The sequence below is a fragment of the Tetrao urogallus genome, assembly GCF_951394365.1.
Source record: "Tetrao urogallus genome assembly, chromosome: 2".
Taxonomy (NCBI): Eukaryota; Metazoa; Chordata; class Aves; order Galliformes; family Phasianidae; genus Tetrao; species Tetrao urogallus.
The window spans coordinates 70,418,144-70,432,173 of record NC_136814.1 but is presented as its reverse complement, the minus strand read 5'-3'; the positions used below and the strand labels follow the sequence as shown (position 1 = coordinate 70,432,173).

At 43.9% G+C, this 14,030-nt stretch overlaps 1 protein-coding gene across 1 annotated transcript; it reads right to left on the bottom strand.

The window, feature by feature from the left end:
- Positions 1-5,835: 5,835 nt before the first annotated feature.
- COQ3 (coenzyme Q3, methyltransferase) lies at positions 5,836-13,230 on the bottom strand (the record flags this gene model as incomplete). The annotated part of the gene is given in 8 exon segments (XM_079550359.1): positions 5,836-6,032; positions 7,364-7,523; positions 8,517-8,759; positions 9,848-9,947; positions 10,094-10,246; positions 11,059-11,137; positions 11,140-11,603; positions 13,199-13,230. Coding segments are annotated over 8 exon segments (1,428 nt in total).
- Positions 13,231-14,030: the final 800 nt, after the last annotated feature.

Here is a 14,030-nt window from a genome sequence, read left to right as displayed (position 1 = left end):
CACACGGAGTGACAAGTTGTGTGTGAGAGGAAAGCAGGAAGCAGGCATTAAATCCTTCACCTCAGCACTGCCCTGCATGAGGTGAGCATAGCTGGTGCTTTGAAGGAAGCAGCTCACACTCAGAAAGTCAATGCTCTGTGCTGACATTCCAGCTGGTGTTAAGCTGTTAAGCCATTCCCTTGCTGGTGTTAAGATTGGAAGAAGGCCACAAGATCTGCCTTGCTTTCTCATTTATGGGAGGAAAAATCAAAGCTTGCCCCTCAGCTGGATGTCATCCCTCTCAACTCACTTCTTGGGGCAAGGAACATCAGAACAAGTAGATGTACATCCATGTGTCTATACCTTCACTGTATTATGTCGGGGCCTGAGACCTCATCAGACTTCTGAGTTGAGTATCGTGGCTGCCTCACCTGAGGTTTGCTTTCCTCTGCTGCTGTTGGTTGGTTTTGGAGAGAAGATATTCAAGAAAAAGGACCACTCATTTGCTGCTGATCTCACCACCCCACAGCTCCTGCTGTCTCCTTCCAAGCGGCCAGAGCTTGAGCAAAGTAATGCTTTAACAGTTCCATTAGTTGATACAGATTGTTTCCTGCTTAGTCCCAAGGCAACACGGTGTTAAGCAATCCTCCTTCTTTCTGGATGCTTAGAAGAAACTCTCCTGTAAGCGCTGCCCAGAGATGCTCTGTCCGAAGAGAAACCACCACACAGTGCCAGTGTGTGGAGACCTGCCAGCCCCAGTGACAGTGCCACTCAGGTAGGACCTCGTGTTGTGTGCTGGCAGAGCATCCTCTGGGAAGGCTTGGCTGGGCATAGAAATGTTTTTCTTCTGCTTGAAACAACTCGAATTTACTGAGCCCTTGCTTGCAGAAGACCTCATTTGATAGAGTTTGAGAATGTGAAAAAAAGCTCATCATAGCCAGCAGGCTCTGCAAGTTCCTTTTGAAACAGTCACTGGTTGCTGCCAGGGTTTGTTTTGTTGTAATATTAATGATCTCTCTGGGCAGCTTGGGTTTCATATGCACAACTCTTTAATTATTCAGATAAAAATAGCCAAGGTGTAGCTGTAAAGCGTTCATGCTGCATTTCAGTTCATATGCAGAAAAGGAGTTGGTGAGAACTTTGATTAAATACAAGCCTAAAAATACATGGAAAATGTAGAACAGCCAGAATCTAAATACTTTTCTATATGGAAGGACCTGTATGTAAGTCCCAGTTTACCTCGCACCTTCTGATAAACAAGGCCACTTTCAGAGGTGACTCACACCATGAGACTGCCCCAAATGATGAAAATAGCTCAGTGTTCCTTCTTCTGCCCAAAAAAAAAAAAAAAAAGGCTATACAAGAAGCTTCCTGCTTTCTGCATATGGCAGTGCTCTGGCTGGCAGCTCAGTGCTAAGCTGGCTACGTTCGTAAGTTATTTATATTGGTTGGACTATATGATCTTAGTGGTCTTTTCCAACCTTAATGATTCCATGATTCCATTTTATGAACTAGGTAAACTGGAAAAAAAAAACAACCCAGTTTGACAGACCAGTCTCATGGTTCCCTCAGTCATTTTTAATGATATTACAATATGAGCTTTCTGGGCAGCTGGCAAGTTGTACACTTCTGTGGTCGGATTTTACATCTGGAGCTTTCCCAGAGCAGAACAGTTCCAGGAACCCACTGCAGTTGCTGCTCAGGGTGATGGCTCCCACCTTCCCTCCTTTTCAGGTATCAACTGGCAACATAATCATCCCATCAGAGGAATTCAGACTCACGCTTCCGTGACCTCAGTATGTGCATATTGTCATTCAGGAGAATAAACACCTCAAATCTTTTCCTATAATTTCTATTACAAGTCTATATAATACAGTTGCTTTATTTTAAGGCCATATTTACATTTTAATTTCAGCTGTTTCGGGTTTGTTTTTTCAGTTGGCCCAACTTATGAGGACACAAGAGGTTTCAAATTTATTAATGGAACAGTAATGGTCTTCACAATCCTTTTAAGAAGAAAAAATAATGTGTTTTTTAGAGACAGTGAATATTGATTACATCACTGGAGTGACTCCACATGGGAATAAAAACACAATAAAATGTAAATCAGATATATATCCTGAACTCCTAATGCACTGATGTCATCAGGAGAGGTGGCTGTGCAATGTGTGTAAGTTATGACAGGCCAGGTGGTTTTACATCCCAGACAAAAACCTAGCCATTCTAGCTAGGGTCAAACATGACATCATTTTATATTGCTTCAAGAAAATGGTGATGTGTGGAGATACAAAACAGTCACTGTGATACAAAGGTTGGTGAGAATATTAAAAGGGCAGAGATTTATCCTATAGCCTGCAGGAAGCAGGGGAAATACAAGTTAATTTTTATCACAAACAATAATCTGAAAAGAATTATATTTTTGTTGAAATTTATGGTAGCATTCAGTCTAAGCAAAATTAATTGATTTTAAAAAGGTTATAAAAGCAATATTCTACTTCCATTGGAGCTGGGGAAAAATATGTGATTATGATGGCAAGATATGCATTACATAATAGAAACAATTTTTTGGTCACTCATCCCATCATGAAGCAGGAGATAGTGCAATAAACTCCACAGCGGGCGGAAAAAGTAGAAATCTATTCCAAGGCAGTGAAGAAATAAACCACAAAACCTTCTTTAGAGATGCTGATGGGCAGCTGTGTGCTAAGTGCTACTACCTCTGTGGATTCAACAAAGCCTGGCAGAGGGTTCTGGAGGTCAGGGCAGAGAGCCCTGCCTTGGCACAGCTCTGTTGCTGTCACAGAGAGCTCAGCGCTGCTCCTCCACTCCCTGTGAGGAGCTACAGCTGCCATCAGGCCTCCTCTCAGCTCCTCTGCTCTGGGCTGAGCAAACCAAGGGATCTCTGCCACCTCTTGTATATCATCCCCTCTAGAGCCTTCACCATCTTGGAATACACAGCAAAGAAGTATTGTGACTGTGTATGTGTCCAATAAAGGGGATATGGGCACAAAGATCTACTGTGGGATTCCACCTGGAAGCATCAGAGTACAAGACTGATTAAACATAAGAAACACCATAAGGGAGGATCTAGCAGCTCCTCTTGAGTAATAAGTGACCAATGTTCAATTTGAAACCAGAGGAGCCCAGCTTTCCTTCCCAGGAGCTTGGTGATGAGGCAGGTATTTGAAACAAGGCACCAGGGGTTAATATGACAAGACTCAGGTGGAACTGAGATCCTCTCAAAGCACTGCAGCCACATAATCAACGCTTTGATGGTGGTTCATCTTTTTGTTTCACTTATCCTCCTCCAGCCTTCTTCATCAGACCAGTTAATTATAGAAGCTGGGCCCCTTGGCCTCTGAACCTCTCAACTGCATGCCATTATTTCTTTCAAGCATTTCTAAGAAGCACTTGGAGAAATCTTTTTTTTTTTCTTTCTTTTAATTAAAGCTGAGGTTTCAACATAATGAAAGAACTTCAGAATTGAGACCATCTTGCAGAAAGTTTTTCTGAAATCAGCTTCTCTTTTCCCTTCACAGTCGCAACCTTTTTCAGTTCCCACTACTTACTCCCTTTTTCTTCCACTCCCTAGGGAATTAATGCAGGATGTTTGCAAATATGTGTACAGAAATGTTTAGGTTCTGTTAAAGTGGTCTAAAAAAGACTTGATCACAAGGGAACAATGGACAGTGAGATAGCATAACAAAACATCAGGGAAGCTTCCAAGTTCTGTTTTTATTTAGAAAGAAAATTATATGTAAAACTCTTCTGAGGATCTCATACTTCTCGTATTAGGCTAGAGAGCAATTAACATCTGAATTATTATCTGAAAGGGCAGTTTTACAAGAGAGGTTCATCTTGCTGGAAGCATCCTGCCCCTTGAGGGGCCATCCTGCCCCACCCTTATCTCTCCATGTGGCTGCTGTAAGTCCTCAGCAGTGGAAAGATTCCTCTCCCAGAACACAACCACTGCCCCCCCCAGAAAAAGAACTGAGAAAACAATTATTTATTGGGCAAGTAAGCTGAATCAGAGTGCAAACAACTTGGAGAAGCTTCAGACTCGGTAACATAGTGCATGAACCAGGGTGGGAGAGCTCAGACATAGGAGCCAAATCAGAGCTAACAGCTTAGACTGGCCAGAACAACAGAGTTTGCTCTGTTGCACCTTTTAGACAGATCAGATCTTTGCTCTGTGTGATCAGGTCTGTTGCTGTGTTACAGAAACAGATGGCTGGAAACAGGAGGTTCAAGGGGTAACAAATAAATATAGAAGCTGGAAAAAAAAAAAACACCTTTTTTCCCAATCTCAAGGCAAGAATCACTCCTGCCTCACCCCTAGTCCCAGCTGCTTACCTCCTGCTGTAACATTTCTTTTTTTCAGCCTCTGCTCTTGTAAGCCTCAAGACTACGGCTCCATACTTAGAAACAACTTGCAACAGAAAAGCCAAAGGCTTGCAAATTTATTTGACTTCGCTTCCTTACCACATTTTCACAGCAACAGGCTACAAGGTCCGTGCCACCCACTTAACTCTCGCATTTGACAGGGTTTCTATACATGTGTAGCAACAGTAGGTGAGGTGCCCATGCCATACATGAGCCCTATAAACTGCCTTCTACGTCACTGAACTCTTCACATCAAGCTAGTTTTTCTTCCCAGAAGCCAAACTATAGCACAGATATTACAAAGCAGAATTTACTGTCACACAAACATTCACAGTAGAGTCCTTTCAGATTTGATATCTGAAATACTGTTTCCCTTAGTAATTAACTATATTCTTATATACATCATTAGATCCAATGCTTTGATTCTGAAGTACCACAGAGCAAAGCAGCAAGAATACAAATACGTAATATAGTAATTTAGCCCACTAAACCTCTGCAACAGGTGAAATATCCAACAGAAGAAGTTTCATTTTCATTTTGCAGGGATGAAAATTAAAAAACACAGCCAAGCCACCTCTTTGCCTGTATATAAGCCAAGGGAAAGTGAAGGAGAAAAGAAAGAGATATAACCATAAAGAAAAGTTTATTTAGAAAGTCCTGTTTCAATAAACACTTTTCCTTATGCTGGCACAAGAACTTCACAAACGACTAGGTATGGCATTTCAATTCTAGGACAGCCCACTAATGCAATGTGTAGCTAGCAAAAAGCTCCAGTTGCTTAGTAAAGTTCTACCTGCAGCTTTACTGTCCTTTATTCGGGAACAGGGAGAAGGTTAAAATAGGCACAGATAAAGCCACCTCATGGCGATGAGACTTCTGACAGCAGAGGCACTCTGGGCTGTAAGACTCTCTTTCCACCGCAGTGATCAGCTGCAGAAACAGCACAACCCAACAGCAAAGGGTTGCTACTCTTCTTTCAGCATCCTCCTTCCCCATTCAGGAAGAAGGCACAGTGTGGAAACAAGTGGTGATTGTGGTTTTGTGGCTTTTAAATGTACATGAACTTTAACATGAAGTACTTCATACATGAGTAACTGAAATATCTAAAGCATTTCCCATACATTGTGCTTTCCAACTCATCCTGCATTTAAGCTATCATTCTACGGAGAGATGAGTTTTCCTCAGATGACACAATCATCATCATCCAAAGAAAGAGCCTTCTCTCTGAGGGAACAATTTGAAACTTCTTTTTTTATAAAAAGACTTCTTCCAGAGCTTTGCTCATTTCAATCTTAAAGGATTCCTGAGATAACAGGCACTTGTTTTTTCTGAGACTGCCCAAAATATTTGGCCAAAAATGGCATCAACATTATTAATGCAAACAGCAAGCTTGTTGTTACAAAAGGCTTTATTGTGCCTGTCTAAAACCTTTTCTGTTCCTGGTGGCAGTCCGTCAGCATGTATCTCAGCTGGTCACACGCTGGTGCCAGCTGTGGCCGAGCACTGTTCACTTTTCATCTCTGAGAGAGGCTCTGTTTGGCTTGTCTGTGCCTCACCCCCGGATTTCACAGCGTGCAGGGCATAGTTAATGCTTGTGCTTTCAATCCAGCTCCAGGACCTGGTGAGGAGGTTGTACAGCATCCCATTCACAGCCTTGACAGAGAAGCCATCTAGAAAAGTAAGAAGGCATAAAGAAACATTTTCTTTCTGAGTCACTGCCACATCAAACACTTTAGAACAGCAAGTCTGAAATACGCTTCTTCCACTTATGGAACTGTGCTTCACAAGCCTGCTTTTGTCAGACACCAGCAGCAGCAATGACCACACCATTACCACTATATGGTAAGCCACTGCAAGGAGATACACTACAACCAACCAACCACATGTGGGTGAATGATAAAGTTTTGGTTTTTCTTATAGACAGACACATCCTTCAGACTGACACCGCATGCTTCAAAATCAAAATGTGAGCACGTCTTTGGAAGGACTTTGCAGATCCCCCAAAGAAGAGGAAATATAAGAAAGGCAGAAGAGTGCAATCAAAAACCTGGCGTAAGCAAGGAGTGATTTAGCACTCCCTGTTGAGCAGCTCTCAGTTCACTGCATGCCTCTGCCGTGTCCCAGTAGGATGCAGCAGACAAGGCAGAAAACAAACAGCCAGTCAAAACAAATCACTCCACTGCACCTGCTTGTCCTTTTCAGGAGAGAAAAGCAACAAGCACCAGCACGTTGAGTCCGGCTGTGATCCTGATGGCACCTCTGGAAGGTGCTGTGCAAAGGCCTTACCAAGAGAATACTCATACATCAGGTTCCCTACAGTGAACTAAAGGAGAGTGAAATATTTGGTGAGAAGGTTTTAAAGCACGTTTAGAGAAGGAGGACAATGAAGCAGAGTTCTTTCCAGCTCAGTACTTTTTCTCTTGTAAAAGCCATCAAACCACAGCTGATTTGATCAAATCAGCATGGTACTGCTTCTCAAGAACTGACTGCTGTACTTGTGGTAGATTTCACCTTCACAATCTTTAAGGAATCTTTTAGTAACATAATATTCATAAAGAACATGGAGCCACAACCAAAAATAAAACACCTCCCAGCAGGAAGATGACAAACGAAGCAGTGCAGCAGGGCAGCTCTGGAGTGCCAATACAGTTATTTCCTGAAACCTGACCTAGAAGATATGAACCACTTCAGAGTGTACATCCTGCCACCAGAACAGGATGGAAAACCTTGGCCTTCTTGCTTCAGCCGTCCAACAGTGGGACAGCTGTAATGGTGATTTTGTTCGACTAATCTCTGCATTTGTACAACTCCATTTTTTTTATACAATAGCCAGCAAGCAGCAGTGTCTCTAACACAGAAATGGTACTTACCGACTAGTAACTCACACAGGAAAAGCTGTATGCTGCCAACAGCAATCACCCCAGCTCTCCTATCCCCTTGCCACTCCTACAGCACGCACTGAGTCTCTCCCCATGCTCCCATCACCCAGCCCAGTACTCACTCGCTTCCAAGAGGCGCTCCAGCTCCTCTGGGGGAACAAACTTCTCCCAGTCATGTGTTCCTTCTGGTACAATGCCTGCTATTTTTTCTGCAACCACAATTCCCAGGATATAGGACAACTGAGTTTTATTGATTGTAGTAATGAACAAAGAACCTCCAGGCTAGTTAAAATATTAAAATGTTAAATCAGAAAAACATTCATTTGAAAATACACTTTAAATTCACTCTTCATTAAAGCTTAAGCTGTCTATCTACAAGCCCATATGCTACAAGGTGACATAACCATAATCAGAAACCACTTCCTTGCACAGAAACCATCTAACAAAGTCAGTTATAATATTGCCCAGGAAATGGATAAAAGAAAGGCATAAAGTCAATACAGGACCCGTTGTAAAAACAAAGATGTGTTATGTTGGTTTGTTTGTTTTTAAATTGAAGCTTTAGTACAACATGCAATACTGCTCAACTTACCAGACTGCTGAACATAGTGCTTGCATTAATGATGACAGGGACAAAATCCAAAGCCAGGAATGAATTCTAAGCATTTAAGAGACTTTTTGGTAGGAAAAAAAGGATAATTTCTATGCCCCCAAATGGCCAAAAATCAGTTAAAAATTCCATCCAAATAATCTATTATTCCTTCTGATGACCAAAAAGAAACATCATGAGATTAGAGAGATGCTGCTTGCACACCAGGCCTACCATCCTTCTTTGCAAAGATATCAAAAGGAATAAAACAACACCTGATTATCTTTGAGGATCACTATCACCCTTTATAAGCAACTCAGGAGCTTCTTCTGAACCAGAAACGTTATTACAGTCAGTTTAAAGGCAGTCTGAGCCACTGCACTCCATCACCAACAGCACTGACTTGTTTTACCTAGATGAAGTGGGATGCAACCAGATTTATGATGCAAAGCTATATCTCAACAGTAGGTAATGCCACTAACACTTTCCTAAGGCAGGACGGGGGAAATAAATATGCTCCAATTTCAGGAAGGTAGGAAGATGTACTCACACCTTTGGAGCACGTCTCAGCACTCGTGCACCCAAGTGGAGAAAGGGATGCAGATGGAGGCATCCTCACATACCTTCAAATGAAAATCTCCATAATAAGAGAATACTTCCAATAACGAAAGCAAGAACTCTCTTACCTTTAACACCTGACAGCAACACTTGATAAACATTTCAAGGTCAGCCACATGCTCCACGACTTCAGAAGCTACAATTACATCAAACATTTCCACAGACTCCTCCACAATCTCCTCCAGTGAGCTAGACTTGTACTGTATTCTCTTGGCCAGAACTGGATCAAATGACTTGTGCTGATCCGCCGCTCTGATGTTTTCTTCCAGAGGATCAATTCCAGTAACTGAAGCTCCCAGTCTACCTAGAGGCTAAGAATACAAAGTGTAATTTATTCTCCGCGTGAAAGCAGAGGTTTTTTTTCTTTTAATTAAAGGTGCCTTCAATTTCAAAATGTCCATAGGTGATGCAGGAAACAAGGCAAATGCCAATAAATGACAAGCTCTGGCCCAGCAGTTTTATTTCAGATGTTAATTAAAGGGAAAATAAAAACACTTAGCTTTATCTGCATGGGAGCAATAATTTTCTCCGACAGAAAACTAAAAACCAGAACATACAGTATTTTTCAGAAAAACTTCTGAGTCCACTTTGTTGTCCCAAATAAAGATTTCCTCCAACATTACCCTCAGGTAGAGGAAAAACAAAGGAGGAAAATCAACACAGTATGTAAAGAGGGAAAACAATGCCTTATTTAATTACTGTCATTACTTTCTTCAACATCCATCTGTAATGGCAAATCCTCATATCTTTTTAATGGTTACTTAATACGTGATTATATCTGGGGCTTTCTCACTGCTGAGAACTGAACACTGATGCTTGCTAGGATAGCAGCAGGCTTGGCTGTCACTCAAGCTCCTCCAGTGTCTTCTTACTCATAGGTTAACACCTCAGTCATCACCTCTCCTGAAACCGAAACAGGCTGCTGAACATGACCACATGTATGTTATTCCAACCCGAAATCCACCAGTTATTAGCCTAAGAGAGCCAGGCAGCACACCGGTTCTGCACGTCCTGTCAGAGAGCAGGCTCTCATTAAACCAAGGATTTTGCTCAGATGAATTAGGGAAGGAAAAAAAAAGAAATAGGGAGAGATTATTTGCAACACTTCATTTCAGATGCTGATAAAGTTCCCAGGATCACTCGGCTGAAGCTACAAACCACCCATCATCTACTGATGAGAGGCAGCACTGCTCGGGGCCTGTGCAACCATTTGGTTCCACTTCTCAGCCCCCAGGTTCTGCAGAACGCTCAGGAGCCTGTGCTGTCTGTACTGCTAACTAAGGCATCACTGGAAGAGAAGAGCTCCTTCTCTGAGGATTAGAAATGGAACAGCATCACAGTTAACTCAAAAAACACACGTGCTTTTTAACAGGAAAAACAGGAGCACACCGTTTCTTACCTCACTCAGCAGTCCACCACCACAGCCAACATCCAGAATCTTGATCCCAGAAAGTGGGCTTCCCTGCTGGTAGGTGCTGCCCATGTTCAGCACAGTGTCTCTGGCAGAAAGGGGCAAACACATAGGGTGGTTCAGTAAATGCAACACGCGGTTAACTTACGTGTTGCTAATGGTTATACATTCTCTGTATTTTCTGAGGTTGCAGGGAAATATTTCCCATAAAAACACCTGTCTTCAAACCCACACCTAATAAACGGCACTCTGATGTCATTCATGGAATGCAGGGGTGAGTACTCTCCTTGCTCGTCCCACCACCTGTGTGCCAGGAGCTGGAATTTCCTCAATTCCTTTGGATCCACTGACGACTGCGAGGTGCTGAGCAGCCTCCTCACGGTGACCCTGAGCAATGAAAGCCACATCATGAAACTAGTACCTGAAATATGGTGAGAAAACACACTCTTCATAATCAGAGGATGAAAAAAAAAAAAGAAAAGAAAAAAAAAAGCCTTCATCCAACTCCCAGTATTTGTGGTATTTAGAAATGCCTTCAGGTGATGCCATGATGCCATCCCCTGTCACACAGCGTAAGTCCAACCCCAGTCCTTACATGCTGCCGTTTAGGTCAGTCGGAGCGCTGCTGGGATTCAGCCGAACTTTGCCATTACGGTTCAGGAGAGCGCTGGTGGGGAGCGTGCAGCAGGACGGCTTGCCGTGGCCACCTGCAGACACAGAGCGGGGCACTGAGCGGCACACGCCGGCTCCGCAGGTCGCGGGCAGAAAACAACCCGGCCTGTCACCGCTGCTCTGGGACCTACGCACAGCCTCAACTTGGAATACCTACTGGTTATCGCTGCGTTAGAGAAAGGAAAGCCGTTTATTCTGAGCGTGCCTGCACAAACACGCTTCCGGATAAAACAGCCCCAGGGCTGCCATCCCTGATTCACCGCACGGCTGCACGCTCCTTCGCAGCTCACGCACACGGGCACCGGCCACGAAACGCCTGCGCGAAACCCGTCCGGGCGGGGCGCAGCCTGGCCGAGTCCGCCGCGTTCTCCAGCCTTTTCCAAATCGCCTCCCGGCCCCACCGCGGCGGCCCTGGAGGAGCCCGGTCTGCGCGGCACCGACAGTTGCACCCCGCGGGGCGGCAGATCCTACCGCCGGACCGGGCTGGACCCCGCCCGCTCGCCCCCCTTCAACCCTTTCCCTCTCACCGGCCGCCGCCCACCGGCCGCTCAGGGCGCGGACAAAGGCGCGGACCGTCCCCGCGCCGCGCACCATGGCTGTGCTCTGCGATCGCGCTCCGCGCGTCCGCCGGCAACGGGGACGGCGCCGCGGCGTTCCGCTGCTTTCCGTTCCGCCGGGCCGCTCCCCCCCCCCCAACTTTCCTCTTCCCATCGGGTTAAAAATGCGGCGTCGGAGCCCGGGCGCGCTGTCCGTGCGTTTCCCCTGCGGCGACGCGGTGCGGGGATTTCCCTGTTCTAACAACTGTAGGGGTCTTCCAGCCCTTCCACGCAGGGAAGGCCCGGGAAAGCCGCCGTGCCCGCACATAGAGCCGGCTGCTCCGCGGTGTGCAGGAACCGCTACGGCCCGAAGGCACGGGGCGCCCCGCAGGCGGGAGCGCTCCGACTTTGTGTTTGCCGCGCCTAAACGCACTGTGAACTTGCGTGGCCGGGATGGGCCGACAGCTGGACTACGCGATCTGAGAGATTGCGACCGGAATGATTCTGTGATTCGCTTAGCAGAACAAAGGCACAGTCTGGAACAAGAGAGCCAATATACACGCTGCCATTGCTTTTATATTTTCTATTTAAAGAAAAATAGTAACAAGTAATTAAATACACACACACTGGCATGTGTTTTACGTAACAGGATAAGCTGGTTCTAAACTGGAGGCAGCCGAACCATTATTGCATTCCAGCATTAACAGCAGATTTTAAGACAAAAGCATTTAAGAGCAGCAGCCCAGTCTCTGCCCTCTCCCTTAAAATAAACCCTCAAAGACACAACAGATTTTTCTCCCAAAGCACAAATTATGCCATAATTCAAAAAGTTTGTAACTGCTGAAGCTTTAGACTCTGTTAAACAGTTTACTGCCATTGGGCCTAGCCATGGCAGCAGCCTGTTCCTGGACTGCAAAACAGGTGCCTTTGTGTACATATTCATGTTATTTTTGTTGTACTTGCTTTCAAAGCAGCATTTGCATGGAAACCAGCTCTCACTTGCCTCCACACTGTCCTTGACTCATAAATATTTCAAGGGAACCCCCCCAGAGTTGCTGGCATTCAACATTGCATGCCTCCATCTCCTAGACTGCACAAGTATGGAAGCATTTTAAAAGGTTGCTTTAGAAAGATAAAATAGAGTAAGGATCCAATCTGGACTTTTCCAGAACGACACATCCCCATTTTTGCAGTATATATTTACGTGTTTTAAGAACACTTCAAACATAGGGAATTAGGACTGGATGTTATTTTGCCTCAGTGCTTGACAAAACACGCGTAAGGGAGTTACTAAACAGGAAGGAGCCTGATGGCTGTGGTGTTGCCATAGCACCAACGTGCGTTTAATCACAGGCAGGCCAGATATGCTGCTCAGTAAGGTTCCCCCCAAACAGTCCGGAGATCGTATGCTCTTTATTGGCATACAGTCACTACCCATAGAAGTGCATTTGTGTCCATAAAAAGTGTTTTCATATTTACAGGAAGTGACAGAATTCCAGTTGCTGGCAGAGCATATCAAGCTTTTCATACAGTCTTTCTTTTATTGTTAGACAGATAATAGAAAATCTGAACTGAAAATCAAATTCAATGCACTATGGAAACTGTATTCCTCAGTAGCTTTTCTTCAATTTCCTTTCAATTTTCTTCTCTCTCTCTCCAAGTCCTCCTAAGATACCAAATCTGCCACACTACCTACTCTGCACAGACTCACTTCTACCAAAAGCTTGGATCAATGTATTATCATTTATACCAATAAAAACAGTGCATTACAAATTTATGCCTTATTTTGCTGCTTGGTATGATTGCTTACTCTATGCTATATAAATTTTGAGTGCATGTTATTTATAAGTGAACTAACTAATTATTTATCTGTAACAGGGTTCTGGTAAACATGCGTGTACGCGACAGCCATTAAACTGCTTAATAAACGTATAGGTACAATGTGATTCTTTGCAGTGAAGCAGCTTGCTTCTGCATCTAACTATGAAAAACACGTATTGGCAAAGATGTTACATAGCTGCATTCTACTTGTAGTTAAATGGATTAATCTGTCCAAGAAGACATGCTTTGCGAGTTGCTGCGCTGATGCAATTTTTTCCCCTAGAAGACACAGCCATCAAAGAGCTCTCACTTTGATGCAGAGCCTTTTATCTTTTCCACCATCGGCATCAGAGCAGACCTTCTGGGCACAGACCTCCGACCTTTTCCTGAAATGATGTGCCTTCTGTAACAGGCAGAGGCCTAGGGTTGTGCAGGCTTTGTTTCTTTGTTTTTAAAGTAGTATGATTTCACATTCTTGTTACTAACAGCTGTAGTTCATTTCCCAAAAGATGTAATTAGTGATCTCGTTCACTTTATGGCGATAAAAATCTATCTCTGTACTAACATTTAGTGAAGTTGCTGTCTAACCAATGTGTTCACTTTATAGGAATCACAGTTCTCATAACAATAGCATAAATAACCAGTTTTAATGTTCACTATACATTTAGAGCATGTGCCAAAATGCCATGTTTATCTACTGTCAGTTTCCTAATGCACAGAGTGCCATTTATAAATATATTTCATCAACATCTAGCAGGCTGAGTCTCGTTCCTGCCATGTCCCTGAACGTCCACAGAGTTTTCTCTGGAAACTGGGTGAGGAATAGAGTTCCAGAGCACTGTCACACAACATCAGTTCGTTGCACATATTCCTAGCGGGGCTCAGTCTAAGTAGCGCTCGTATTACAGTGACCCATATGTTACACACACAGCAAATGTTACTCGAGAGTCCAAATAAAAAGGATGTTAAAAATCTATTGCACACCTAAAGGAAGATGTCTACACTCTGTTCTTCCACATCCCCCACCCAACAGATGAATCTCATCGAATCCATGGATAACATACTGTGACAAGTTAAAAGTCTCTTCTCAAGTACTTTAAAAATTTGTTATACTAAAAAAGCTGCCTTTTTCTGAAGTATTT